Genomic DNA, 25983 nt, shown 5'->3' with positions numbered 1-25983 from the left:
GTCTCTCTCTTCTTTTCCTATGTGTTTGCATCCTCTCTCCTCCACACGTACAAACCATACCAATTCATGTCGAAGCTGGCTGCCGATGTAGCTGCGGTTCTTTGAGAGATTGACTCAGCACTTGAGCCTTAGTTTGTCAAACACGTAGCCTTTAAAACAAACACCAGTCTTTCCCCGCAGGTTTTCTCTATAACAAACACTGCTGTAAACCAAAAAGACAAATGCAAAGACACACCTTTGGCAGTGCAGATTTACACAAAGAGGCACGGTCACATCCTGCTTTATGAAGAAAACACAATAAGGAATTAACCTACCTTGCATTGTGTTTACTCCCCATAGACTATCACAGGTACAGTAAGTGAACATACACATGCTCTCATATAATTACTAAATATATGCATGCCCTATTTTACATGTGACAAAGGGGCCTTCTGGGGCTTGTTCGTCTGCATGTTAGGGTTGGGCAGTGGGAGATGAAAGTGGTGATTTGTGGCCAAGACAGGCTTTGATGATGAAACCGCCACTGTGAAATAGTAATTATTAGACTGTATTGCTCTCTGTGGTCTTCATATCCTCTTATAATTACAACATAACATACTGTATAGTGGACCCTCAGTTACTGCTGTAATATTCTTTAAGACACAGTGCCGCAGGGACTGAGGCTCTGAAATGGGCTTGTAAAGACTTGAGCTAATGATTAATTTTCTCTCTTCTCCTCTTTGGTTTTCTCATTTTCGCCCCACTTCCTGTCATTCTGTCTTCCAATTGTCCTTCTTTATGTTCTCTCCTCCTCAATTCTTTACCCACTTATAACAATCATCTTTTTGATCTTCCCTCTCCTCTCATCTCTTCCTGACCTCCCTTCTGCATCCTCCTACTCGTGCCATCCCCTCCTTCATTAATGACTTTATTTTTACTTTTTTTTCTACTCTCCATCTGTCTTCTTTCTATTTCCTTTGTCACGTCTGATCTTATTTCCGTCACCTCTACCTTTGCTGCACCTTTTGATCTCCTCTCTTCGCCTCTCCTACTTTCTTCTCCATAGGTCCAGAGTACATCTTGGATGCCACATCAACAGTATGTTATGCAACCTACAGTAAGTTTTTGAACCAGTCTCTCCTTTATTTGTATGTATTATAAAATACTCACTATAATTGTTTCTAAAAGTTTTGTAACAGGATTTAATTCCATATTTCAATGCAAATGATGGAGCAGGTCGCTGAAGATGTGCAATAAGTCATATAATACAAAATAAAATAAACACAATTTCCAACAAAAGCAACATGGGAGAGCCAAACCCAGGTCAGACCAGGACAAAAACCTTGTCCCCTGCATGAGTCTTAGGAATCAGCCTGTGCTAACCTCCTAACAGCTGCTCACAGAGCTTAGCAGAGCAGAGTCTGTAATCCTTAATAAAAGGTTGCTCCCTGCTGGTTTGAAATGAAACTGCAGGTAGAAAGCGGCCTTCCACAAGTGTACTGGTAAACATAATACTGATATTTAAGTCAATGTTAACCTGTAACCCCTGATCATATTTGTACTGTGATACACCCCCACATACGGTATATATTTGCATATAGTCACTTATTTTGCCTGTGAGTGGAGGCGTACACTGCAAATCTAATCTCACTTGCAGGTTATCTTTCTTTTTCTCTTAAAAAGCCTCAGCTGTCTGTCTGACATAACAGTAACTACACTCTCACACAGTATGCCATCTCCACACTTTCATCCAGATGCAGAACAGTTCATACACAAACACATTTAATTGTCAGAAGAAGTGAGGTGAAAGACCTCAGCCGTTCAGCCTCACTCACTATTTGATCATTTCTCAGCACAGCAAGTTTACTGGAAAGGAGAATGATAGATTCATGTTGGAACCACACAATAACCTTGAAAGTACTTTAGATGAACAATAAACCTTAATCACCTCTTCAACAGTTATTCATCGGTAGTTCACAGTTCCACTGGTGCTCATCTGCAGTGTACATTGGTAATTTTCTATTAAGTAGATTTTTTTTTTTAAACTGGCCTGTAAAACATGCATTTAATTTTCATAATCATGGGTTTTAATTGCACACTTGTCCTGAAAAAGGGTTCATATAAAGGGGAAAGAAATGAATGTCATGTCATTGAGTAGGTGAAGGAGTCAATCATAAGACAAGTGCACAATCCTCTGAGGATTTCAGTGATCATGGCCGTGATGGCTGGCAAAAGCCTTCAAATGTGGAGAGCCATAACATCCCATGATGACACTGTCTTTTTTCATTAGAGGAATAAGGTTCCTTCCCTATATTCTAGAAAAGAAAGTTGGCTTTTCTATAGACAATAGTCAAGAGCAGCTTTTTAGAGACGATTGTCAAGACAGATTTTTATCTAACCATAAGTGTTAGTAAGTGGTTTTCTTGCAAGCCTTTGCATACTTTTTTATACCTGCAAAATGCAGTTATGTGCCATTGAAATTGTCAGCTGTAGTGGGGTGGAAGATAGAAAGCAGCACAGATATGGTGTATCAACCATGCACTGAGGAATTCCAGCAATACTGTCACAACACAATAGCAAAATTAGTTCCAAATTCTGTACCACTTCTGTATAATTCTTTCTTTTTATCCGTCTTCCTCTTTGTGACGAACTGCCGACTCCTAAAAACATTCTGTTGTCATGTCTGATTAGAATTATATCTGTGAGAGAGGATAATATCCTTCTGTAAATGTGTTTTCAAACAAATGTCTCGTCTAATTATTTGGCAGGCCTCTTGATATAACTGCATATGACTTGGGAGAAGACAGAGGGAGATAGAAGAGAGGAGAGAATAAGGGATAGGAGTAATAAATAGGAAAAATAAATAAGAGGACTGTGCGCATTTGACAGGACAGCAGAGAGAGGCAGGCGCAGGAAAGAAGGGATTACAAAGAACACATTGAGAACAAAGAAAAGAAAACAACTGCTGCAAAAGCATGTCTGGGCTGTGCTTGTTCCCCAGCCTTGTCTCAGCATAGTCAAAATCCTTGTTAGACAACAAAGGCGAAGGCTATTCATTGTATTTCCTGGATACAGAAGAGCTTGGCAAATTAAAGCTGCGTCAGGGAGGGAGACCAAGAGAGACACAGCAGCTTAATTCTGTTCCTATGGCAGCAGAGGCTTCCTCAGTGCTGTGCCTTGGTTAATGACTGGTAACACTGGATTCATGGTGTGCTCTCAGTGACACATGTAGGTTAAGATAAAACTTTATTGTCCACTCATATGGAAATTTTCCTTGCATCACATGTTCCAACAATTGACACAAAACAACATAAACAATGTCTGCTTATCAACCCAACAGTCCATCATACAGTCAGAGATTCTTGGATGGTTAGGATGGTTGGTTGGTCCATCAATGACAAATGCACAATGTTACAAAGATACAAGCTGTAGACACACAGTTGCTAAAGAAATTAATGACTCTAATTAAAAGGTTAGAATGAGAGAAATGAAAAAAAAAGTGCCAGCTCCCCAGGAATAAAGGTTCACAAACATGCGCTCACAAACTATATTTGCACGCACAGACACAAGCATAGGTATGCACGCTCAAATTAATTCATATACACACACATACAAGTACACCTATACACACAGTGAAGTGCCTTAAGGACTGTGTGTTTCAGAGACTTGGTGCAATGCCCAGATTACTTGAACTCCCTGTCTTTACATCTTAATTAGTGAGAGGATGTCTTTGTTCATAATTACTCACAAATCCCCCTACAGGAAATGAATGCATTACTCTAACCATGCATAGCAAGAAAGAGAAGGAAGCGGATTATTGGGGACTGCTGTAATGAGACATCCAAAGAATAGGGATTTCAGATCTTCATGAGTTAAATTGCTATGTTTAACCTGTTTGAGCAGAATGAATGTGTCGGAAGATCAGTATATATCTGGGCCTCTGAATAGTGCACAATAGTTGGTTTGTTTCCTGTTTTAAAGCTTGTATCCTTTGTGTGCATGTGTGCCTAAACCCATGCATGCATGTGGGGGCATGCCTAGAGTATACAACCCAGAAAATCCTGACTTTTTTCTTTACTAAAATCTCGCGTTCTGTACCATGTAAAGAAATACCACACCACTTGAGAGACCAATGAACACCAGATTAAAAATAAACAAATAATGCCGGTTCACATTATTTGCACGCTCGCACACACACATAGAGCTCGCACACATATAGAGCTCCTGTCATACCAGCAGCAGTCCATGGTTTCTCAATTAACATGTCATTATCAATAATACTGAATATTTGATGCCGCACGGTGCCTGCAGCCTTCTGCTAGTAAGCTTCACTTGTCTGCTGGAAAAATGACAGCAAAACAAAGGGAGGAGAGGAAGAGAGGAGGGAGTGAGCGAGGAAGAGCGAGTTCAAAGTTAAAGCAGATCTTGTACTTTTCTCTCCCTTGTCCTCAGGGGGAAAGATAATTGTCTGTCTTGCATACTCATACACACACACTCTACCACACAGAACTACACACTCATCACAGACCAACTAATGCATACTGTCTGCATACAGGCACACACAGAGATAGCGAGTTTAACACTTGTACAGCTGTAAATCAGGCAGACAATTAATCATTGTGGCTTTCCTTTTTGCTTTATGCAGCTTTTTCTCTGCATTTCTGCGTGGAAGCCTGCTGCGAGATTGGATGAAGTGAGAGAAATAGCAAGGGAGGATGAGAAATCATTAAATGAGAGAACGTATTATATAGATGGATGAAAAGCTTGGGTATTAATTAAGTAGATTCTGGCGGCTAAATCTACCTGCCCAAGCCAGGTTTGTGGGTAAATCTGTTGATGCATCTGTGTGTGTGTGTGTGTGTGTATGTGTGTTTGTGTGTGTGTGTGTGTGCGTGTGTGTGTGTGTGTGTGTGTGTGTGTGCGTGCGTGCGTGCGTGCGTGCGTGCGTGCGTGTGTGTGAGTGAGAAGAACAAGTGCCACTCATTCACTTGTTGAGGACAGTGTTGACAGAGCATGTCTGTTAGCCAGGCAGCTGTGTTCTTCAAACAGATCTCTCTATGAAGACAGCAGTCAGGAGGAAGAGTGCTCACTACTGTTAACAGCTCTGACAATCCTTGTCTGTACTATGTGTGAGTGTGTGTGCCTATGAAGCTTGCAGACATTAGGATCTTCACCATTGACTGTGCCTTTGAGTGGAACGATCCACACAGCTTGAACTTTCATTACTGTGTGTGTTTACCTAAGTGCGCTTACGTTGTAGCAAGCCTTCCTATGAAACCCTACAGATACAGAGCTGTTGTTAACTGCCATACAGCTGGGCCAGCCCCAAAATACCTACATTTAATACCTGTGTTCTTCTGATATCCTGTCTTAACATGCAGCTACAGAAGCGCTGACTGCTCTCTGGAGCGATGCTGACACATGTCCACTGATGCCGTCTGTGCTCATGGGAAGTGCAGTTAAACAGCTTTCACAAGTGAACAGTGTTTACCTCTGCAGGGATGTTGCCAGGCATCTCAGCACCCAGTGAGAGAAGTCTCCTATTAAATACAAAGCTGTGGAGTCTGTAGTTGAGCTGGACTGAAAAGTAGAGCTCAGCGCATCAAGGTGTTAGCAGGCATCAAAGCCCTTCACATTGAAGAGATTTACAGTAAAAGCCTTTCTGCTCCATTCAAACGCATGCTCTGTCAAGCCTGCCTGGCAAGATGGCTGACTGCCTCTATTGCCGTCAAACGACTTTCACTCATGAAACCTAACTGGGTTGGAAGTCTTTCTTAAACTAACCTATTTCTAGTACTGCTGCTGCATGTCTTTTAAAGTTCTTATTTAGCTGTACAGCAAAAACAACCTTTTTTTCCTCCATATGTGGTAAACACATCAAGTGACACATTTTGCTGCAATAATTTATGTGCTGTGTTTTTTTGTCTAACTTCTCCATTTGAGTGTTGCTTTTGACCTAATTTAAAGGAATACCTCTTCCTTCTCTGCATACCTGTCCCTGTGTGTACAAAAATATGCATATTAGCTTTTTGCTATTCTTCCATTCATATAACACCTCCTGTGATTGGTTTAAATATTTTAGTTCAGCCAAACATTATGAATAGTGCATTGTTTGTTTTATGTATTGTTTGTCATATCATGCTTGATGACTGGATATATAGCAGTTTATTCACGTTGCACTACCATGTCGGTAACACTGCATTCATGGTAAATTATAATGTATTCATAATGCTTCATGACTGTACTCGCATATAAACACGCATATAGCTTTCTGCTGCATTATATCAACAGTCATAAAACATTAGAGATATGTCTTATAATGATGTATAAGTTCAAGTGTCTTACGGATGCTCTTGACTAGTTATAAACTAGATATAATAATACATTTTGACTACCTATACACACCTCAACAATCAACTGTAGTAAGAACTCTGTCATAAATTGTCATTGTTTCAAGTACAGTGAAGAACATAGTGATGCATTTCTAATGATGCATGCTTCTGCATGATGTTTCATTGTTGGTGGTACATTTTTAATTTAAAAGAATCTATGCTGTATCAAAAGTGATTAAGATGAAAGACATCAAGATGCAGAGAATCACAAGTACAGCATTAATGCATTAAAGCTCTCTATGAGTCCTTACTACGGATGATTGTTGAGGTGTGTATAGGTAGCCATAATGTATTATACGCCTCACTAGTCAGCCTCTATAATACTTGAACTTATAATACTAATTATTATAAGTCACATCTATAATGTTCTATGACTCTTATGATGCATCAGAAAGCATTATGTGTGCAGTCATGAAGCATTATGAATACATTACAATTCACTATGAATGTCATCATAATGTACTTAAGATTTTTTTTACAGAAAGAGATCACTTTAGTCATCACAGAAAGTGTTACCAGAATGTCTATAAACCGTATTTTCATGTGCCCTTCCTTCCTGCCTCAGGGTGCTGTGATCACCCCAGCAACAGCTATAGAGCCCAGTTTGTCTCTTCACCCCTCCAGTGTAATGGCTCCTCTCACCCAGCAGATGAACCACCTGTCTCTGGGCACCACAGGCACCGTGAGTCTCAGCTTGTACCTCATCCAAACCACCTTGCTCTGCATGCATGTGTGTTTGAGTTGTGCCCTCATAAAAAGAATGAGTCAGTAGAGATTTCCATGATCAGCTGTAATTGAAATGATCTCAGTTGAAGTCACAAACATTAAAATTTCCTACTTCTGTTCTGGTGAAATGTGCGATGACCCTGGGATGAAGCCAAACTGTTACATAATGTAAATTTAACAAAAGCACCTGTCCCAGTGGGAATGTCAGAGAGTACTTTTAATCCTGAGATTCCTTGTGGATGTATTGTCTGTTTCCCTCCTTCTCTCTGCAGTACATGCCGGCTGCAGCGGCTGCTCCTATGCAAGGAACCTACATTCCCCAGTACACTGCAGTGCCTGCCTCTGCCATCACTGTTGAAGTAAGGATAAAAAAGTTGTTTATGGACTTTATTGTTGTTACTACTTATATCAACACCATACAACAGCCTATATTGGTGAATACTGAAAATTATATAAACTACTTATTCACAAATGATTTTCTCATTTTCTCCTTGTGCCTCTCAGATAAATTACATGCTAGGAGATGCAGCTGATATTTATAATGGTCATGCTGGCATGAAATAATAATACAAATAAAAAAGGTTTCATATATTCCGAGAGACCTCATTGTCAGTAACTTATTTATTGCCACAGAGGGAACTTGTGCCTGGATAATATCATAATTAGATTGTGGTTCTTTAAGATTCAGGGTGAGACATACATTGCCACTAATTATACTAAATTCTCAAAGGTCAGAGGAACTGTTATCTTATTGTTGAAATGAGCACCATAAATCAAATTGACGCCTTCATTCATGATGTTCTCAGTAAACTTATTTTTCAGTGCTGTGTGGAACAAAGAGTTCTTAGTTCAGCTCCCTTATCTGCCGTTGAAATTAAGTATTGTAACAGTAAGATAACTTTATATTTGACTTGCTTCTGGTTTCAGGGCGTGGGGACAGACCCATCTCCACAGACAGCTGCCCCATCCTCCCAGGATGCCAGCGGGCAGCAGCCTTTATCAGTGGAGAACACAGCAGATCATGCCACAGTCTACTCTTACCAGCAGTCTAAGTGAGTGCTGTCTTTGCAGGTGTTGTGTTTTTCTCTCCAGTGTTTTAAATTGATGAAAACAGTGGTAGCAGTTCTGATGAAAGTGGATGCCAATGTGGGATTCTGATAGAATGCAGCACTTAATGTGATAACTTAATTAAAGTGATGCTTTGCCAATCTGTGTCACGGCAGCATGTGCACGATGCCCTTTGGTAGCAACGAACAGAGCTCTGAGGTCTGCCAACAGTCCGCCAAACGACACAGGTGTCTGATGCTCTGCTCTGATGGGATATCCGCCATGGAGGAAACACCATCATCTGCACACACTGCTGTGACACAGAGCTGGTTTAAAATCGGCAAAGTGTCAGTTTAACTAAGATATGATGTAAATATTTTTACTGGTGGATTTATCAGGACAAACACACAGCCACTTCATTCAAAACACAGCTTCAATTGACATTTTTTAGTTCTAGAAATACGTTATTGTTTTTCCATTATGTAAATTAGCTCTAATAGATTCATTTATACTGTACATGGCTCATGTAGGGCACTGACTTATGCGGAGGGGGGGTTATTCCTACGTGTACACACACACACGTAGGAATAACATTAATAAGCATTTGTCTCCACCACTCATATCTACTTTTATCCTTAGAGACCCACCACAGATGCAACTTTGTTTTTTATTGGGTGGGGCGGGATGCTGGTCAACAGCATAATGCCACAGAGATCTGAAAGGGGGGAAGCTGAAGATTAGATGATGCAGCTCAGCACTGTGCGTCAAGTTTTTCTTGTCATAAATCTGTAATAAACTTTGTGTTTTGGTTACGCCAAGATGCCTATTCAAGTGTTTGTTACAGATTAGGTGCAACATTTAACCTTTATTTTTACCACTCGATAACTGATAAAAATGCTTAAAAATCCTTTCAAAATACCGCATAAGGACACAAAGACCTTGAGAAAAATACCATAGAAAAATCCATGAGGTGATTTGGTATCCAAAAATTTTTTTTAATTTGGAGATTTTTATTGAATGGTGAGGACTTCTGTTTTGGAAACTGCTCAGAGACCCGCTTATTGACAATATACCTAGGGAAGCCATCCATCCTCCGAATACCCTAGGTCATAGTTTGTGGTCGTAAAGTTTCACGAGGTTGAAGAAAGAGTCTTAGCTCTCCAATAAGCCAAAAAAAACCACATTATTACTGCATGCAACAAACTGCGTGACATGGTTAGTACCAACTGATTTCTTAGATCGTCTACTTTCATATGTTCACATGTATGATATGTAGGTTTAACACCGAGCTTGCTACATCCTCTTAAAGACAATAATGTCGGCCAAGATCATTCTGGGTGGTCTCTTACTGCGGTGACACCTGGGTTGGCCAATTAAACTCCAGGGGTCTGGGGGATTGCATTTACATTTATCTGATCATTTTCCACATCTTGGGGTAAAGTTAATTCAGGAATGTCTCAAATTTTCATTTTTCAGATTAAAGCTTTAAGAATCCTATAATCAACATAGCTAAATTTCTGATCTAGAGGCCTAAAGTACCTGTACGGGTAAATCCTTTACTTAGTATCTTAAGGCAATGGAATAATTGGGGACTGGAAGCAGTGGGGAAACAGCACCCATAGGAATACACCTGCACATATACCCCCCATAGAGTCGCAAATTGTTATTTTTAGACTTTGTTTTTGGACAGATTAAACAACAACAGTAAATCATGTTGAACAGTTTGTATAGCTACAGAAGACTACAGTTTATAGACAAAATCTTAAGCCAACGGCTGTGTTGTGTTGGTCACAGAATCATGTCAACCTTTGCTTGTAAAACACATTTTTATCTATCTCCTGCTGGTTATTTGTCTTGTTTTTCCGCCTCCTAGATAACCTGCTGGTGATTTCTTTTACACACAGCGGTTGGACAAAGAATGTTATGCCAAGAAACTGTAACATTGTCCACAGTTTCCTCGGTTACCCTTTTTTCACTGACTTGTTTTTCTGTGTCCTTTTAGATAACAAGATTGGTAGGAGTCATTGCTGCATTGCCTTTAGAAGGACTGCACTGAGGCACTGGAGACACAGAGCGAATCCAAATGAAATGGGGACAAAAAAAAAGGTGACAACACCGAGGGGAGAATGCTTCCACTGTGCACAGGCACCACATAAAAGACAAAATGAAAAAAAAAATCAATTATATTTCTTACCAGGTTGAACCAAGAAAATACAGAGGAAAAAAAGAAATGGTGGTTTACTGAACTTGAGGACAATGAAATCAAATGCAGTCTGCAACTTTGAGTTTATCAGTCCTCACTGTGACACTGGACTTTGCCTCAGAAGGAAAAAGAGAAGACATAGACTGAAACACTAAACTCAACCAACGAGCTGTACAGAAAAAAATGAACATTTGAATGTGCAGGTAGATTTTCAGACTTTTTTTACAGAAAAAAAAACGAAGGAAGCAAAGTCTAGAAAAAAAAACAGGTTGTCTTCCTTTGATATTAAGCTACGTTATTTTCTTTCTTTTGATTGAGTAGTTTTCTAGAATATCAATGTTTTCGTAAATCTTTATTGCCTTAATTTTCTCAAACTTTGGGAAAGAAAATGTTTCCATAGTGATGAATTATTAAAACAAAAAGAGTGATTGAATGATTTGAGAGCTTCTTGGACAGTTCCGAGAGCCACCGAGATGAAATCTACAAAGCTATTTGTACAGGCTTAAAAAAAAGAGGTTGTAATTGTATGAAGATGATTTTAAATTATGTTGTGCGGTGCAGCTGATGTTGGTTTGTTGGGGATAAAATCTTCTTTAATGCGACTTGTGGGAAGGGTCAATCCACTGCTTCCTGGGAAATGCAGTAAAGTTTAATCATGGGAAAAAGGTTTTGTTCCTCCATCATGTTTGTATTTTTTTTGTTTTTGATTGCTGTCTTTTTACCTTCAAATAATGTTTGGTTTGCCTGCTTTGCTTGTCTCACTGCAAAAAGAAAAGTAAAAAAAGGAACATTTCTGACTTTGACAAAAAGCAGGAAAAAAAAACGCTAGCGTTTTTAAATGTGCAAAAAGCAATAGTTTTAGTAAAACTGTTGAGAGTTTCTTGAGTCTTTCTTAACCATTGAACAAAAGCAGCCAACAGGTGGCATATTTTATACCAAAGATGAAGAAACTAGTGAAGAGATCTTCCTAATGTTGCTTTTTCTTTATTTTTTCACCTCTGAAAGTGAGAATTTTCTCGCTTGTCATGGTGTTGGTGTGTGAGATGGTTTTATCAGTGACAGAGAACATGCAGTAGGTTTTTAACACAACTGCCTCAACCAGAAGAGTGTGCTCCGAGATGTTTTGTTTGTCATGTGATCAAACGTGGTGATGATCTATAACATCTGTCGAGAGACCAGACATCCTGTGGTATGGAGGAAGTGGAAGAGGTAGGTATATTATTGGGAAGTTGGTACACTGATGATAAAGAGGCTAATAACGCATTATACCTGTGGAATACTGGTGTTCACATTTTAAACCTGTGTATACACCAGACCATGCCCTCCTCAGGCTCCATTTACAAATCTCAAATCCTTATTATAAAGGCTAGTTTAAAAAGCTCTAGATTTAATTGTTTTGAAATATAGTCTATCCATAAGACAAACTGTCTAATGCCCCTGTCTTGCCAAACACAAGCAATTTCAAATGTGAGCAGAGCGATTACCTCTGTAAGAACAAAAGCGCATTACTGCTGGAAAAAATCATGTCAGCTTATGTATATTCTTAAAGGAGAGATTTTTTGTTTTCCTTTTTTTTAATTGCATTTTTTTTGTCATTTTTCCAGAATTGACTATGATGTTTGAGCTGCTAAACACCTTTTAATTATTGGGGATTGAGGCAGTCTTGAAGTCTGTGACTTGACCATGTAAAAAGCATCCCACAAGTCTTTTGCCTCTTTTTCAAGCAAAAGAAGAGACATATTCCTGGTTGTAGCTCTCGGAAACCCAAAACAAATATGAGAATACCATTCTCTTCTTAGAAAAGTAACATCTGGCAACCTGAATCTACATTATGTGTGAGTAAGAGGGCATCTGTGGAGAACAAACAAACTATGGATTTCAACTGGCTGACACTGGCTCTGAGGTCGCACAACACCTAGCTGACCCTCCACCAATGAAAAAGAAGCTAATGAAGATGCAGGAGCAGATGGACATACACAAAAAAGGATGGTTCAACCAAAATTAAGCAGATACAAACCTCTGTGGGAAAATAAATTATTAAAAGCAAAGAGAAAGTAGAGAAAGCAAGAACAAAAGTAATATTTATGAGATCTTTTTTTGTACAGGTGTGTAAAAGAAGATGCAACAGAAATAACTTTGATGATGCTATTTTTTTATTTGCTTGGTCACATGCCTCCCATGTCTTTGAAATTGTGATTCTGAGAGTGTCTGTAGAACCAGTGGATATTGCTGTAGTTTCAAATGTCTCTTTTCTTTTTGTTTTCTTTTTAGACAAAATCTTTCAATAAAAAATGTTTCAAACAGTCAATAATGTCAATAATATTCTGCAGGTACAAGGCAGTGCCACTAGAGTGCACTGTAGTACACAGTATGATATAGGGAGATGAGTTGCATGTGTGTATATGATTTTAACAAGTCACCAGGGAATTTACAGTTGCTCAGTTGACACAGATAAAACAGAGTCATTTAGATTTAAACAGGCATAGTTGTGCTTTAATATACCTTCTGTTAATCAGGTTTATTATATACTGAATAGACAGATCATAAATCAAAACCGCACCAATACAGTAAGTGCATTACATAAGAATTGTGCAAAATTATCTCCAGTGAAAAAACAACACAAGAGTAAAATGCATACAAATTGTCAAAAGACGTGCACGCACATACACACAAACACACACACACACACACCCCACACCCTCTTTGAAAATATGTAAACAACACAGAGTTGCACTGAAAACTGGAAATGTGTAGATTGTCAGTGTAAAAAAAGGATTTATTCTTAACACTATATTTCATTTTCTGGTGTAGTAGTGTAGACAATATGCCAGTGACTTATCTTCTATATAGAGATATCTATTTTTATCCAACAACACTCTGTTCTTTAAATACAGAATGAAAACCTTCCCAGGGATGGAACAACACAAGGTTTGTATATGACAAGAAATAAGTTAAATAATAAATAAATAAAGACAGAAATAAATAATACAGTGCATTTATTCCCTCTTACGTTTAAAGAAATGACGAATGAGGCTGAAATAAGTGCTAAAATATATCTTATGAAAGGTGCTTTCACTGCTATCTCCAAAAATTAGACCCTGTGAATATGAGAGAGCTATATGTCTGTTAAACCGTCTTCAATACCATAGTAGGTCCTTGACGTCGTGTCAAATTGACATACCTTGGCTTTTACTGAAACAACACTCCTGGCTTTGATGCCCCTACCCTGGCCTTGTTTCGAGTTTGGAACATCAAATGAGGACGCAGTGGCCAAAGCAGTATTTTCTGCCCTAATGTACGCCTATTAAATTCCTTCATTTCATTTATTTATCCTGAATATCATTTAATTCACTAGTGAGCCTTCTGACTGTTACTATGGCAATAATTAACACAAAATCTCATAGCTTACCTCAAAACAATACAATTGACAGGTAAGATACTAAAAATGAGAGAATTGGAGCTTAGACCCCTGCTGATTTCAGTATGTGATGATAACAGACCCAACCGTTATCTTGAACATTTACTGAAATCTACTCGTCATAAAACTTAATATTATAAGTAAACCTAACAAAAGCAATTCATTAACATAGTACAGATTTATGATTAGCTGTGCTTTATGTGACTTTCACCATCTGGAAGATAAACTAAAAAAAGATGAAATGTGACAGCTGTACCTCAGTAGCGTTACCTCTTCTTCCAACAGCTGCCCTCCTCCTTTACAGTACCAGTCAAACGTCTGGACACAATTTCCCATTGATGTCCAAACTTTTGACTGGTATCTGTGTCTGTACATCATTTTTGCCTAAATATTTCCCTGAAGACTGCTGGTTTTGTAATTTTGGCATTTCAAATCTGATGCCTGCAGTATACCATAGAAGTATGTTTGCCCCCCACTGTAAGCCTTATGCTTCCCTTAGATATTTGGTGCAACAGAGCTATCACCGCCACAGATTGTGGTCACTGTTGTGTAGTAATACAGAATTTCTACTATTGAGAAATTGAATGCAGTGGCAAAGGAAAGGTTTAAGCAGTGAAAATAATTTACTCATAGCTTGAACTTACACTGAAATAGATCATCTTAGTTGAGCCTTTTTTAGGAGGCTAAAATACATTTTAGCTGCTGCCCCTTCCACAGCAGTACATTTCTTAGCTTCTGTGTTGGTACTCCTGTCTTCTTTTTTAAACTGGGGGTGCGCTGACTGCCATCTACTAAAAGTAATACACTAACTATCGATAACTGTCCTACCTCATACAACCCCACTTCAATATACCCAAAATATCCCTTAAGTGTAATGTTTCCTTCCCAAGAACATTTTGATCATCATTTACGTGACATTTGTTGTTGAGATTGCTTCATAACCGGTTAATACTCCTGTTGTCGTTTCAAATAGCAGCGAAGCTGAGGTATGTTGCTGGAGGTAACATTGTTAGTATAAGTTAGTACAGCAAACTTGCACAATTTGAGTCACAGAATGGCGCTGTTCCTGCAGGATATCCGTTTATGCTTGTTGACTCCAGGGGCGTGAAGAAGAGTTCAGTTGTTAGTTAGTATAGCCAGCATCCACAATCAGAAACATACTGTACACACAGTAAAATATAGTTAGCAGAAGTATTCAATTACAAATACGTGTATTGAATCGCTTGCTTTAAAACGTTTTAAATAATCTGTAAACTGCTGCTCATGTCATGTTTGAGTCAATCCCCACTGAGCACTGAACCCCCAACCGCCAACTTCCTGCCCCCACTCAACATATTCAAAGTTTATTACTATTGAATGTGTTGCGTGTACATATTTCACCAAATTTACGTCCTTGAATGGTAAATGGACTTGTACTTATATAGCGCCTTTCTAGTCATCTGACTACTCAAGGCGCTTCACAATGTCTGTCACATTCACCCATTCACACAGACATTCACACTGATGGCAGTGGACATCTATATACCATCTAATCTGATCTAACCATTCACACCACATTTACACACAGCAATTTGGGGTTCAGTGTCTTGCCCAAGGACACTTCGACATGTAAACCAGGGGGAGATGGGGATCGAACCACCAATCTCTCGAACAGAGGACGACCCACTCTTCCACCAAGCCACAGCCGCCCCAGCAGCCCAGCAATACATCTGTAAAGTGTATAGTCAATTGTATGAACTTCTCATATGCTAGGAAAACACAGATAAACAAACCACTCTGTTTGTAGAAGTAGGATAGGATGTTTTTAATTAATTTGCCTTCAGTAAAGTGTGTATATTTATATATAGATAGAGAGAAAACACTACAATAAAACCATGGCAAAGTGCTACCATTTTGTGTGTCAAGTGGATTCATTCAGTACAATACAGGGAAATAATCAGAAGTGAAAAGGCCATGCTTTTGCCTGAGGATTTATGTCTAGCTATAGAACATAATAGATGGACTCTTATTTTAGATTACACAATGTGCAACAACAACAACAACAACAACAAAAGCACATGGACGTTTCAGGGTGAGCTTTCATCAACAGGCTGTTTCTCCTGTTTTTTACGGTAAAACAACATTATTTTCCTTAAGTGGAGCTTGAAAAAGTAAATATAAAAAGGTGTCGTTACTTGAATCTGAATGAGTTTCCCTGAGGTTAGAATTGTTTTTTACAGTCTTACTTGTGAAGCTCATTTAAAGAACTCAAAGTCACTAGCAGGATACACGGTGAGAGGTTTTGATTTTGTGGCTCTTAAGTTTTCATTCACTTTTCATAACTTTCAGTGCAAGTGCCTTGGCAGTATGCTGATGTAGTGCTGTACCACTACTTACTGGGTAATAGTAGCCCCCAAGGCTTACAATGTCAGATCATTCCCTTTGTAACATACACTCTCAGTAGCAGGTGCGAATGAGGATGATGAAAACGAAGACAACAGATATAATGGTTAAGGCTGAAAATAGAAAAACAAGGCCTGCAAAGAGGGGGTCCGTCAGAGGGGGGGTTTCTTTTACTTCAGACGGGATCATATTGGACATACTCAGCATGTAGCCCAAACTCCAACCTATGCTGGTTTTCTTGACCTGAAAAGAAAAGACAAGAAGAGAAGTGACTTCTCACTATCATTTTGCAGTAGTAAATTCAGTTAGTAAATCACATGTCTAGAGAATGATATGAGACAGTAGGCCTAATGTTGCATAATTACAGCTTTAGGGCAAAACATGAGTCACAACACCCAAAGAGTATTCATAGCTTCCTATCCAAAACAACCTACCCATCCACCAGACTCCCAGACACCCTAGAGGCACGAAATGGCACACAGAGCACACTAACTGTCTTGTTGAGATTTGAAATCTGGAGCATTGCCAGCTGTTGAGGAACGTTTTTGTGATCAAGTCTAAAGGGTAACCACCATACAATTTGGAAACTGCAGCCATAGGGTATTTCTTTATGACTCATGACTGATAGACTGAGTGTCACACACCAGGAATCCCTTTCTGTTGAGGGACTTCCATTGTAAAAGACGTTTCGTGTCCTCATGGTGTCCTGGGGCGATATATTGCCTGTCTTTCACTCTGGTATGTCAGCCATCCATCTTTAATCCCCATGGGTGGCCACATTCACACTTGTGTATGTTAAACACTGTTAATTGCCTGTGACTGAGCATGAGGGGCTGTTGGCACATAAAGCTTGCCTATTAAAAAGCCCCTAGACATATTCCGATGATTTTGTCTCTTTTATATAATATATACTACTTTTTGCAAGAATCAGTGAACAGTTACCATGTAAGTACATTGCAATGGCCTTCTGAACCTACAAGAAGGTGTTTTGTGCCCATTCTAACCCATATACAGCATATGAGGCTGATAACCAATGATCACATTTGAACCGGGAGATATTTATTGGCTTCATAGCTGTGTAGAGGACAGCAGTGGGAGTGTCGTTGTTAAAATAGTTGTTTTTCTACTCAACCAACCTCTTTTTGGAAGTTAATGTTTGTCCATGTCTCTTTGTCAAACTTGTATCCATCTGCCAGCAAGGTGAACACATAGTGTGCTGCAAAACAGTAAGTCCTAAGATATCTTTCAGAGATCCATTTCTTTTCTGCCACCAGCTGAAAGGAAAAGAATCAGAGATCAGTGTGTGGCCTATGATTAGTAAGATTGATAGAAATAGCAAAATATCAAGTCAAGACTGAGACAAAACAGCATGTGATCAAGACTGATTTCAAGTCACAGTTAAGATACAATCAAATAAAACTACATTCTTCCAGAAGGATTGTTTTAACAGTGACAGAGATGCTGATGGCTTTTCTCTCATGTTTTCAGAAATGTTCTTTAAGTGTTTGAAGTATCCAAATAACTGAGCTGATCATCCTAAAACAACCCTTCCGGAGAGGATGATGATCTAAGTATAATGCATTAAGTTATTTTCCCTTTCAGCTCCCCTTACCATTCCAATGGATTCAGGAATATCTAGGATGTCTAGTTATGAGATTATTCTGTCTTCTCCAAAATGCACAAACTTATTTAAATGGGTGTATATTAGTCAATTAGTGTTTTACATCATCAAAAGGTGAACTGCAGTAGAGCCACACCCCCTATTCAGCAAAAATGGCCAACCATGAGGCAAGGAGAAAGAGTAGGGTACATTTTAATCTACAGATTATTTTAAATTACAAAATTTGTTTAGGCTCTCTTTAATTAACATATTAGATGTCATATTACTTATACATGTCAAAATATCATATGAAAGATTTTAAGCCTTAACTCAGGATTTGGTTGTAAAACTCCATCCAATGAAACGGTCACAGGATCTAAATATCACCATTAAGGAAATACTGTTTTAATGTATCCTGACTGTTCTGATCATTAAACTGGACATGCAGCATACCGTATAATACATCATATTGATTATGTAGTTACACAGAATATTCAACGCAGTACTAACCCCTTGTGTTTTCATCAATAATTTCATTAAAATCTAATCAAATATATGTCATTTGTTTTAAAGCATCACTTTATTCATCAAAAATAATGAATAAAATAAACATGTTTTTGAAGCCCATTGAGTAGTCAGATGACTAGAAAGGCGCTATATAAGTACAAGTCCATTTACCATTACCATTTACCATATACCTCAGTCGGTAATCAGTCAAGATCAGAGCAGGTATTTTGCCTCAGGAAAAAATGCTCTCTTGCTCTGTTCTTGATGAGTAAAACAACTGTGAAATGTGATTGGCTGTATGGATCATGAAACCACCAGATTTTGTCTTTCGAGCGCCAGCCGCTGTTAACAGTTTGATTAGCAGTCTGATATGTGAGAATGGAGTTAAGAGACAGTGTCTCTATAAACATATATTTGTTTATAAATGCATTATATCATAAGAAAAAGCTAATGAAAAGCTGGGTTCCAAGATTGTATTTCGGCTGATGCATTCTGCCTCTTTTGCTCTCCACAAGAGCTGTTTGAATGCAACCAAAGCCCGCTCTAATGTGATTGGTCAATACTACTTGGGCTACAAACGGAAATCATAATGCTTCTGCTACCCAAATCTTGTCCCGTTGCCTTTTGTGCAATCCCATGCAGAATCTGTTTATAAACCTTAAAGTCGCAGTCGGCGACATTTGTTTGATCATATTCACTGAAGCCGACACTATGCTCCAATAGCAAAACATAAATCGATCAGTTTTAGAAAAAAGAACACACATTTACGTGCACCTATAGCTTGTTGTTTGTTTTGCAAAAATCCACCGAGTGCGTATCATCCTGTCCACTCAGCGCAGTTCACAGTCTGTGCACATGCCACAGATCCCACCTCCCCCTTTGCACAATATCAAAGGGGCACGCCTCAAGCTAGGCGTATGCTAAATAACGTTAGCAGTTGCTATCTATGAGTAAATTGGCCAGCCTCTGTGTAGCATACCCCATGCTGTTTATAAGTTTAGAAGACAGGGGCACGTTTGGTGGTAGTGGGGGATGGGCGTGAGAGTTGTAAACGTTCAAAATCAACTTGATCTGCCACACTTGCTGACTGCAGCTTTAAGGTTGATTAATTATTTTTCAATTTTTTTCGCCAATATTTTGCTGATCCCAACATTCATCTTGTTTCTACATTTTCCTCAATTGTCTTTTTTACTTCTCACACTTCTGTTCACATTTTCTCATCCTCTTATAACTAGCTTTAACTACCAATTGGCAGAACTTACCACTGTCCAAGGTGTGTGGCAGAATTTTGTAATTGAGGCGTTGAATTGATCAAGATCTGATGTTCCCTCTATCCCAAGCGCCCTGGCAATGTAGAAGTATCCTGCATATGCCTGGCAGGAACAGTAGAGACATCATAAGTTTTGTTTCATCTCTCTTCTTGCACATGTTCTATTTGTACTGCATGTTACCATAAAATCTCCAGTGACAGGCGGCTGCTCAACCCCATTGAAGGAACACTGAGATGAGGAACACGTCTTGAAATCAAATATGGACTTCACTATGCTGCCGCACTTGTCTGTGTTGGCGGTTCCCACCAAGAAGAGTTGTTGATCTGGGTTGTAGCCCTTTGGCTTCTCTGTGCACTCTGTGTCATAAATGTGTGAGGCGTTAAAGGTGGTGTTGTAACCTTCAGGGTAGCAGGGGTTCATAATGTAGGTTGGGTTAGATGATTCCTGGAATTCCAGTAAAAGAAAGAAGAAAATGTCAAAAGAGGGAAATTAGAAGGAAATAAGACTATAAGAAAGTGAGGGACAGGAAGAGACATGGGGGGATGAGATAAGAGGTTTGGACAGTATTACTTATGCACTTACAGACACTGTCTGTTTATACACAAACCATGACTAACTGACTCAAATTACACACTGTCACATACAGTTTCTGATATGATTTTAGTTAACATTTTATACCAGGACCCTACTGCAAATGTAAAGCCATAACAAATCCTCACTACATAGCATATTTTTTTCAGTTACAATTACGATTAGTTTAAAAAATTAAGCTATAAGCTGCCAGAAATAATGCATCTCTCGCAGACTAGCATGACAATATTCACAGCCGGATCAATACTTGTAATGACATAATGCATTCTTGACTCCCTTTGCCTATTAGCAAACAGCAGTGTTCAGTAATCAGCTCTTAACTGGGCGTTAATGGATTTTGCTGGTTCAAACATACAGTACATTCCTATTGCCATGTACACAACACACACAAGCACTTAAACAATGCATTGAAACACATACTATACATTAGGAGAAGAAAATATAACCATCAACATTAGCTAGAAGATATGACCATTAATGATAGAATTTCTTTTGAAAACACATGAAAAAGAAAAGCTGTGTACCTGAACTACTTTGGCCAGAACCCTCTTGTCAGCCTCATTTTTGCCATAGCAGAGGAAACTGTGTGTGTAGACAGTGTAAGGGTAACCATACAGTTGGACTTGCAGGAAGTCAGGCCCTCTGAGATCATCCTGGACAGCAAAGGCGATCTGTGTTGATGCTCCTCCGAGGTCCATGGACCCCACAGTCTTTTCCCCTTCTGGGCGTACATAGGTGTTCCAAATGTTTCTCTGCCAATATAATGGGAAAGGTTAGCACAAGGTGAACCATGTGATGGCCCTTTATCACATTTACAGACATACGTACACTTTGACCTACATAGATCAGATAGATCAATGACGGTCTCCTACCTCTAGGAAGTTGCCCATGAGGTAGTTGACAGTGATCCATCCATACAGCCCTTCTTCTTGACCAGTTATGATGGAAGCATTGTGGAAGGTGAAAGGCAGAGACATCAGGTATTCTCTAAGACTTGCCAGGATTTCATTGGACCTTTCTTCATCCATCTCACTTATTGCAAAGCAGAAAAGGGACAGATACAGATATTATTGGAAATAGGAGTAGTCAGTAGCAGTAGAATATGGAATCAGTTTCATTAAAGGAATAAAAAATACATGTTTTAATTCTCTTGCTGAGTTTTAGATTGATACTATTCTCACGTCTGTACACTACATATATAGAAGCTAGATCTGACCAGGAGACAGCTAGTTTAGCTCAACATAAAGTCTGAAAAGCAGAGGAAATAGTTAGCCTGGCTCTGTTCAAAGGTTCTTGGAGTATTGTCACTGTGAGGGGACGTCAACTCAACTTAACTGTCTTTATGCTAAGCTAAGCTAAGCTAAACAGACATCGCAAATCTGTGCAGTATTTTTGAACTAGCATAAGTAGTGACCACAGCATTGTAGCTTAGTTAGCGTCTAATTTAACAGTCCACTGCTGTGAGAAGATCCCATATTTGGACTTAACAGCATAAGTGATACACATGTCCTATACATGTTTACTAAAGGGGCTTCCTGGTGATGGCTTTTGGGGAAACCATTTAGTGCATGATTTGAGTTGAGAGTCTCATCCTTCGAGCCTCTTTCCAATACACTGCAAGAGAGCAAATACACTAAAGCTAACTCTTACTGTAGCAGTCTCATTCCAGCAGTAGCTCCCAGAAACAGAGGTGTGGATTTATGTTTTTCAGCAGGAATGGCTTTGGTGATGTTGTTCATGCATTCTTTGAATCCCCTCCATGATGTGGCATCTTTCTCTGCATCAACTTTCATCTCTGAGATACCAGCACCTGTGGGCACAAGGCCAAGCTAAGATCATATTCTTAAGCACAAAAACAAAGTCAAATGCCTGTGTATCAATAACACATCAGTGACACATTTGTGACTTGGCCAGTTAAACAAAGGTTGATGGACTTTTTAAAATAGTCAGTAAACTTTCTCTTAATTTACCCCCCATACTTCTATTTACTTTACTCCTAAATAATCATTTAGCATTTTATGTAACCAAACTCAGGAACATTTTAGAACTTTTAAATTTAAAAGCTGCAACCGTTGCAGAGACAATGACTCACCAGCAACTCTACAGTTCAGTGTCTCAGTCACCACTCCTGTTTCATTCTGCTTCTCTCCTGGCCACTCGTACAGGTACACATTGGAACGTGATGAACCTGAGTCTATCACTATGCCATACTGAAAAAAAGAAGAAAGGAAAAAAATTATATTACAGGGCCACAATTTTAATTTGGTCTATTTGGTCTTGTTGTAATATAACTAAGAGCTGAGACTACAAAGACTGATTTTAACAACATAGGGGCCGCTAACCTCAGTCCATCAGCATCACCGTCCTTCACTAATCCTGACATCTGGATAATGTCTGGCACCGCATTCACAACTGAGAGTGGGTGGGAGCTGAAGTATTTGTATTCTCTCTCTCTCTCTCTCTCTCTCTCTCTCTCTCTCTCTCTCTCTCTCTCTCTCTCTCTCTCTCTCTCCTCTCTCTCTCTCTCTCTCTCTCTCCCCTCTCTCTCCCTCTCTCTCTCTCTCTCTCTCTCTCTCTCTCTCTCTCTCTGCTCTGTATGTGTTGTGAGAACTGTTTACTTTGTTAAAGTGAAGAAGATCTACAGCCAAATAGTTCCAACACACTTATGTTTGCTTCCATGATGTGTGTCTACATGTATATGTTTACCTCTAAGCTGTACTCTTTGGACCCCCAGGTGTCCTGGATGACGGCAACGGCAACAAGGGCAGCAATACTGGCCAACAGCAGAAGCAGCACTCCTGCTATGCGACACTTGTAGCCAATTTGACGTTTGGAAGCCATTTCCTGTTGGCGAGAAATCGGTGATTCTCACTAAAAGCATTTTAGTGCACAAAGTGATGACATTGGGAGGTTTGAAAATGATGATGAGCAATAATGGTTTATTTTATTTACTGTAAGCTGGAAGAAAACATGGCATCATTAAAAGTATTGATGGAATAAGTGATATCACTAGGTGTAACAAACTAAAAAGGAGGGAAAATGCGGTTCATGATTGGCTGTCTGACTTGTTGTTTTCCAGTTTAATCACTTTCACATATTGAGATACTTACATACATTTGACCTATTTAATTATTGGAGATTTACATAGAATTGTAATTTAAAGAATTACAATTAATTGAAATGGGAGTTTGTTGTGTTTCTTTCAGGATCTGCAAAGGAGAAAACAAGTTTCTCTTAGTTTAAGATTCTTTGTAGGAAGTGAACTGAGGATTTCAGGTGTAATTTAATAGAATTTGGAGGTCAACTCCTACCAAAGTTTAAAGGTTAACAGCTGTTAACGGCTTGCCAGTCAGCAAGAAGAAGTGCAGTTATTCAACAGCCAGCAAGCAAATTTACTGCTGTGTCATGAAAGTCTAGCCTATTTAACCTCAAAATCACAAAGGTTTCGGGTGTGTTTTGATGTAGAGCTAAATTCCATCCGGTATCCATCCAACACAAGATTGCCACCACATTCCAGCGTTGCACAAACCCCCTGGACAGGGAAACCTGCCATTGAAGATCATTCAGTGTTTTTTGCGGGTCAACTCTTTCTTATGGCTTTGAAGAAACCGCCAGACATTCACATCACATTTTGATTAGGCAAATTCTGGTGTTGTTCACAAACACGGTGTGCAAGAAACAGTTCTGTTTGAGTGTGTATAGTGTATAGTGTATAGTCAATGACAGAAAACAGTGCTTCATGCCAGATCCACCATGTGTTCTTTGATGGAAACTGGGTTAAAGGATGCAAGGTTTCAACCAGAATCATACATGCATTTCTTATGTAGTCAATATGGCTGCAATTACAGGTCGCACAAGCTCTGTAACATGAAACGCAGCTCTAAACATGCATGCACTCCCAAGCACACACACACACACACACACACACACGCGCACACACATGCACGCGCACACACATGAACCCACTACATTTTTTCATTTTAATTCTCTGTTTTTTGGGGGGTGGGGGGTTTGCATGCTATTCAAGCCTTAGTTCTTCAGCTGTGCATGTTTTTATTGGTATGCGCTGTATGTGAGTATAATCAATATTTAAAATTACAACTGAGCCTAGTAGTGCCGTTTTATGTAATAGCAAAGTCTATATACCATTTTAAATAGCATGTTTTTATAGAAAGTCATGAAACAAAATAATGAATATAAATAATGACACAGCAGCAGATATGATTCAACTATCTTTTGCTTAAACTTCTGCAGCATAGTAATTACAACCTTGTGTCAGTCTAATAGCAGCCTTATCCTAGGTTAGCCCCACCAGAATTTTCCATCTCCCTCTATACCCCTGCCTTTTTTCTTACTTAAGCTTTTTTTTAAGCTGAGCAATCCCAAAAATAAATATTTGACTCCTCCGACTGTAACAAATTCACAATGACAATATTTGCTATTGTCTCAGACTATAGAGTTACCTTGGAAACTTCAGTTGAAAACATACAGGTAAATGCTGCTAGACAGGGACACAATGTGTGATTATGTTATGTCAACATGCATGTCTTATGTGTCTGACAGATGTTGCTTAAGTGGGCTTAACACCTCACTATCATGTGTTTGACGCAGTTGATATTCCAGGTTTATAAATTTGGGTTATTTCTCTGTATAGCTATGCTCGGATATTTCCGTGTTTTCCAAGGCTTGTGAAAGAGCTACAGGATCTCTGTGGGATAATGTCCATTTTTGTTAAGTTTCTGCCAGCATTGTATGAGAGGTCGCCTATATCTGTCTATTCGTGAGACTTATGTAACATGCAAATGAAGGTATATGCCTCTATTGAAGGAGAGCCTCTGAGTTGCTGCATGTCTCAGAACAAATTCCCAACCATATATATATTATATATATATTACAAATATACTTTGCTTAAAGTGTATGAAATAAAATGTATAGCTACATCTAACCTAATCACAACCTTGCACCTATTGAAGAAAGAAATTAGTGCATAGTATGAGCTCATTGCTCTTTTGCTTTACTGGCCAGCCGCTGTTAAGTCTAGTCTTTCACATCAGTATCCTGTTGGGTCCAGGTTACTTTAACAATGTCAGTGACTTTAAGCAGTTGTAAATAATAACAGTTCAAATCTACACACTAGTAGCCAAATATGTCAAATTACAACTCTTAGGGAGTGTTATTAAGTTTATTGCTAACGTGTGCTTTACTACAACTACAGCGCTCTCACTGTTTTTTTTTTATTCTGGGATTCAACAGTGACAACACCCACATTATCCCTACAAGCATATCTGCACATTTTGTTAGCTCTGCTTGTAGAGACTGGTCCTCCTGAGGGTGAAGGAGTGAAATAAGATTGAACAATAACACGTGCAAATTATATTACACAGTAGATCAGCTCACACAATGAAACAAACTATGTCAATAAACCATTTGAGATTCCGTTGTTATTTATTTGTTTGTTTTTTTAACGGGTAAATAAATGCATGTTTGAGAGAGATGTGTATGTTTCTCACCTGAAGAGCTGGTTTGTAGATCCTGTTTGGAGGGGGGAGTGAGATGGCTTTGAAGGAGAGAGGAAGAAACACAGCAGGAAACAGGGGAGCACCAAAGGAAGGGGGAGAGAGAGAGAGTGAGCAAGGGAGTGTACTGTGAGTGGGAGAGATCTAAAGAGTGATTGGACCACAGGAGCAGGAGCTGTTGTACCCCAACAAAACAGCAAATGAGGGACAGAGGGAACATGGGAGGAGTACAAGTTTTCACCACTCCCACCACACCAGTGCAACCAGCCCATGTGCACAGAGAGTGAGTGATGCAGGCTTGTTCCTTGCTCATTGTCTGCGTGTAACGATTCAGTGTAGAATAGAGGTTTT

At 39.1% G+C, this 25983-nt stretch overlaps 2 protein-coding genes across 2 annotated transcripts in view; one reads left to right on the top strand and one right to left on the bottom strand.

Annotated features, from left to right (window-relative positions):
* The window catches only part of LOC310950462 (RNA-binding motif, single-stranded-interacting protein 3-like), a 131562-nt gene extending 118974 nt beyond the window's left edge, over positions 1–12588 (top strand). The window contains exons 10-14 of the mRNA XM_083918287.1: positions 1046–1096; positions 6937–7053; positions 7370–7456; positions 8025–8149; positions 10147–12588. Coding sequence (XP_083774413.1) covers positions 1046–1096; positions 6937–7053; positions 7370–7456; positions 8025–8149; positions 10147–10150 — 384 coding nt within the window. The 3' untranslated portion in view covers positions 10151–12588. The remainder of the gene's footprint in view (positions 1–1045; positions 1097–6936; positions 7054–7369; positions 7457–8024; positions 8150–10146) is intronic.
* Positions 12589–15549: 2961 nt separating this feature from the next.
* Positions 15550–25750, bottom strand: entpd3 (ectonucleoside triphosphate diphosphohydrolase 3). Its single transcript, XM_083918631.1, has 10 exons — positions 25627–25750; positions 22823–22960; positions 22209–22326; positions 21767–21926; positions 20989–21148; positions 20641–20868; positions 19706–19969; positions 19517–19627; positions 17284–17421; positions 15550–16390 (listed from the first exon to the last, which is right to left on the bottom strand). Exons 2-10 carry the CDS (start codon positions 22955–22957, stop codon positions 16202–16204), a joined length of 1503 nt encoding a protein of 500 aa, XP_083774757.1. The 5' UTR covers positions 22958–22960; positions 25627–25750; the 3' UTR covers positions 15550–16201.
* Between the last annotated feature and the right edge of the window lie 233 nt (positions 25751–25983).

This window comes from Echiichthys vipera, assembly GCF_963691815.1.
Source record: "Echiichthys vipera genome assembly, chromosome: 8".
NCBI lineage: Eukaryota > Metazoa > Chordata > Actinopteri > Perciformes > Trachinidae > Echiichthys > Echiichthys vipera.
This window is presented reverse-complemented; position numbering and strand designations above follow the sequence as displayed.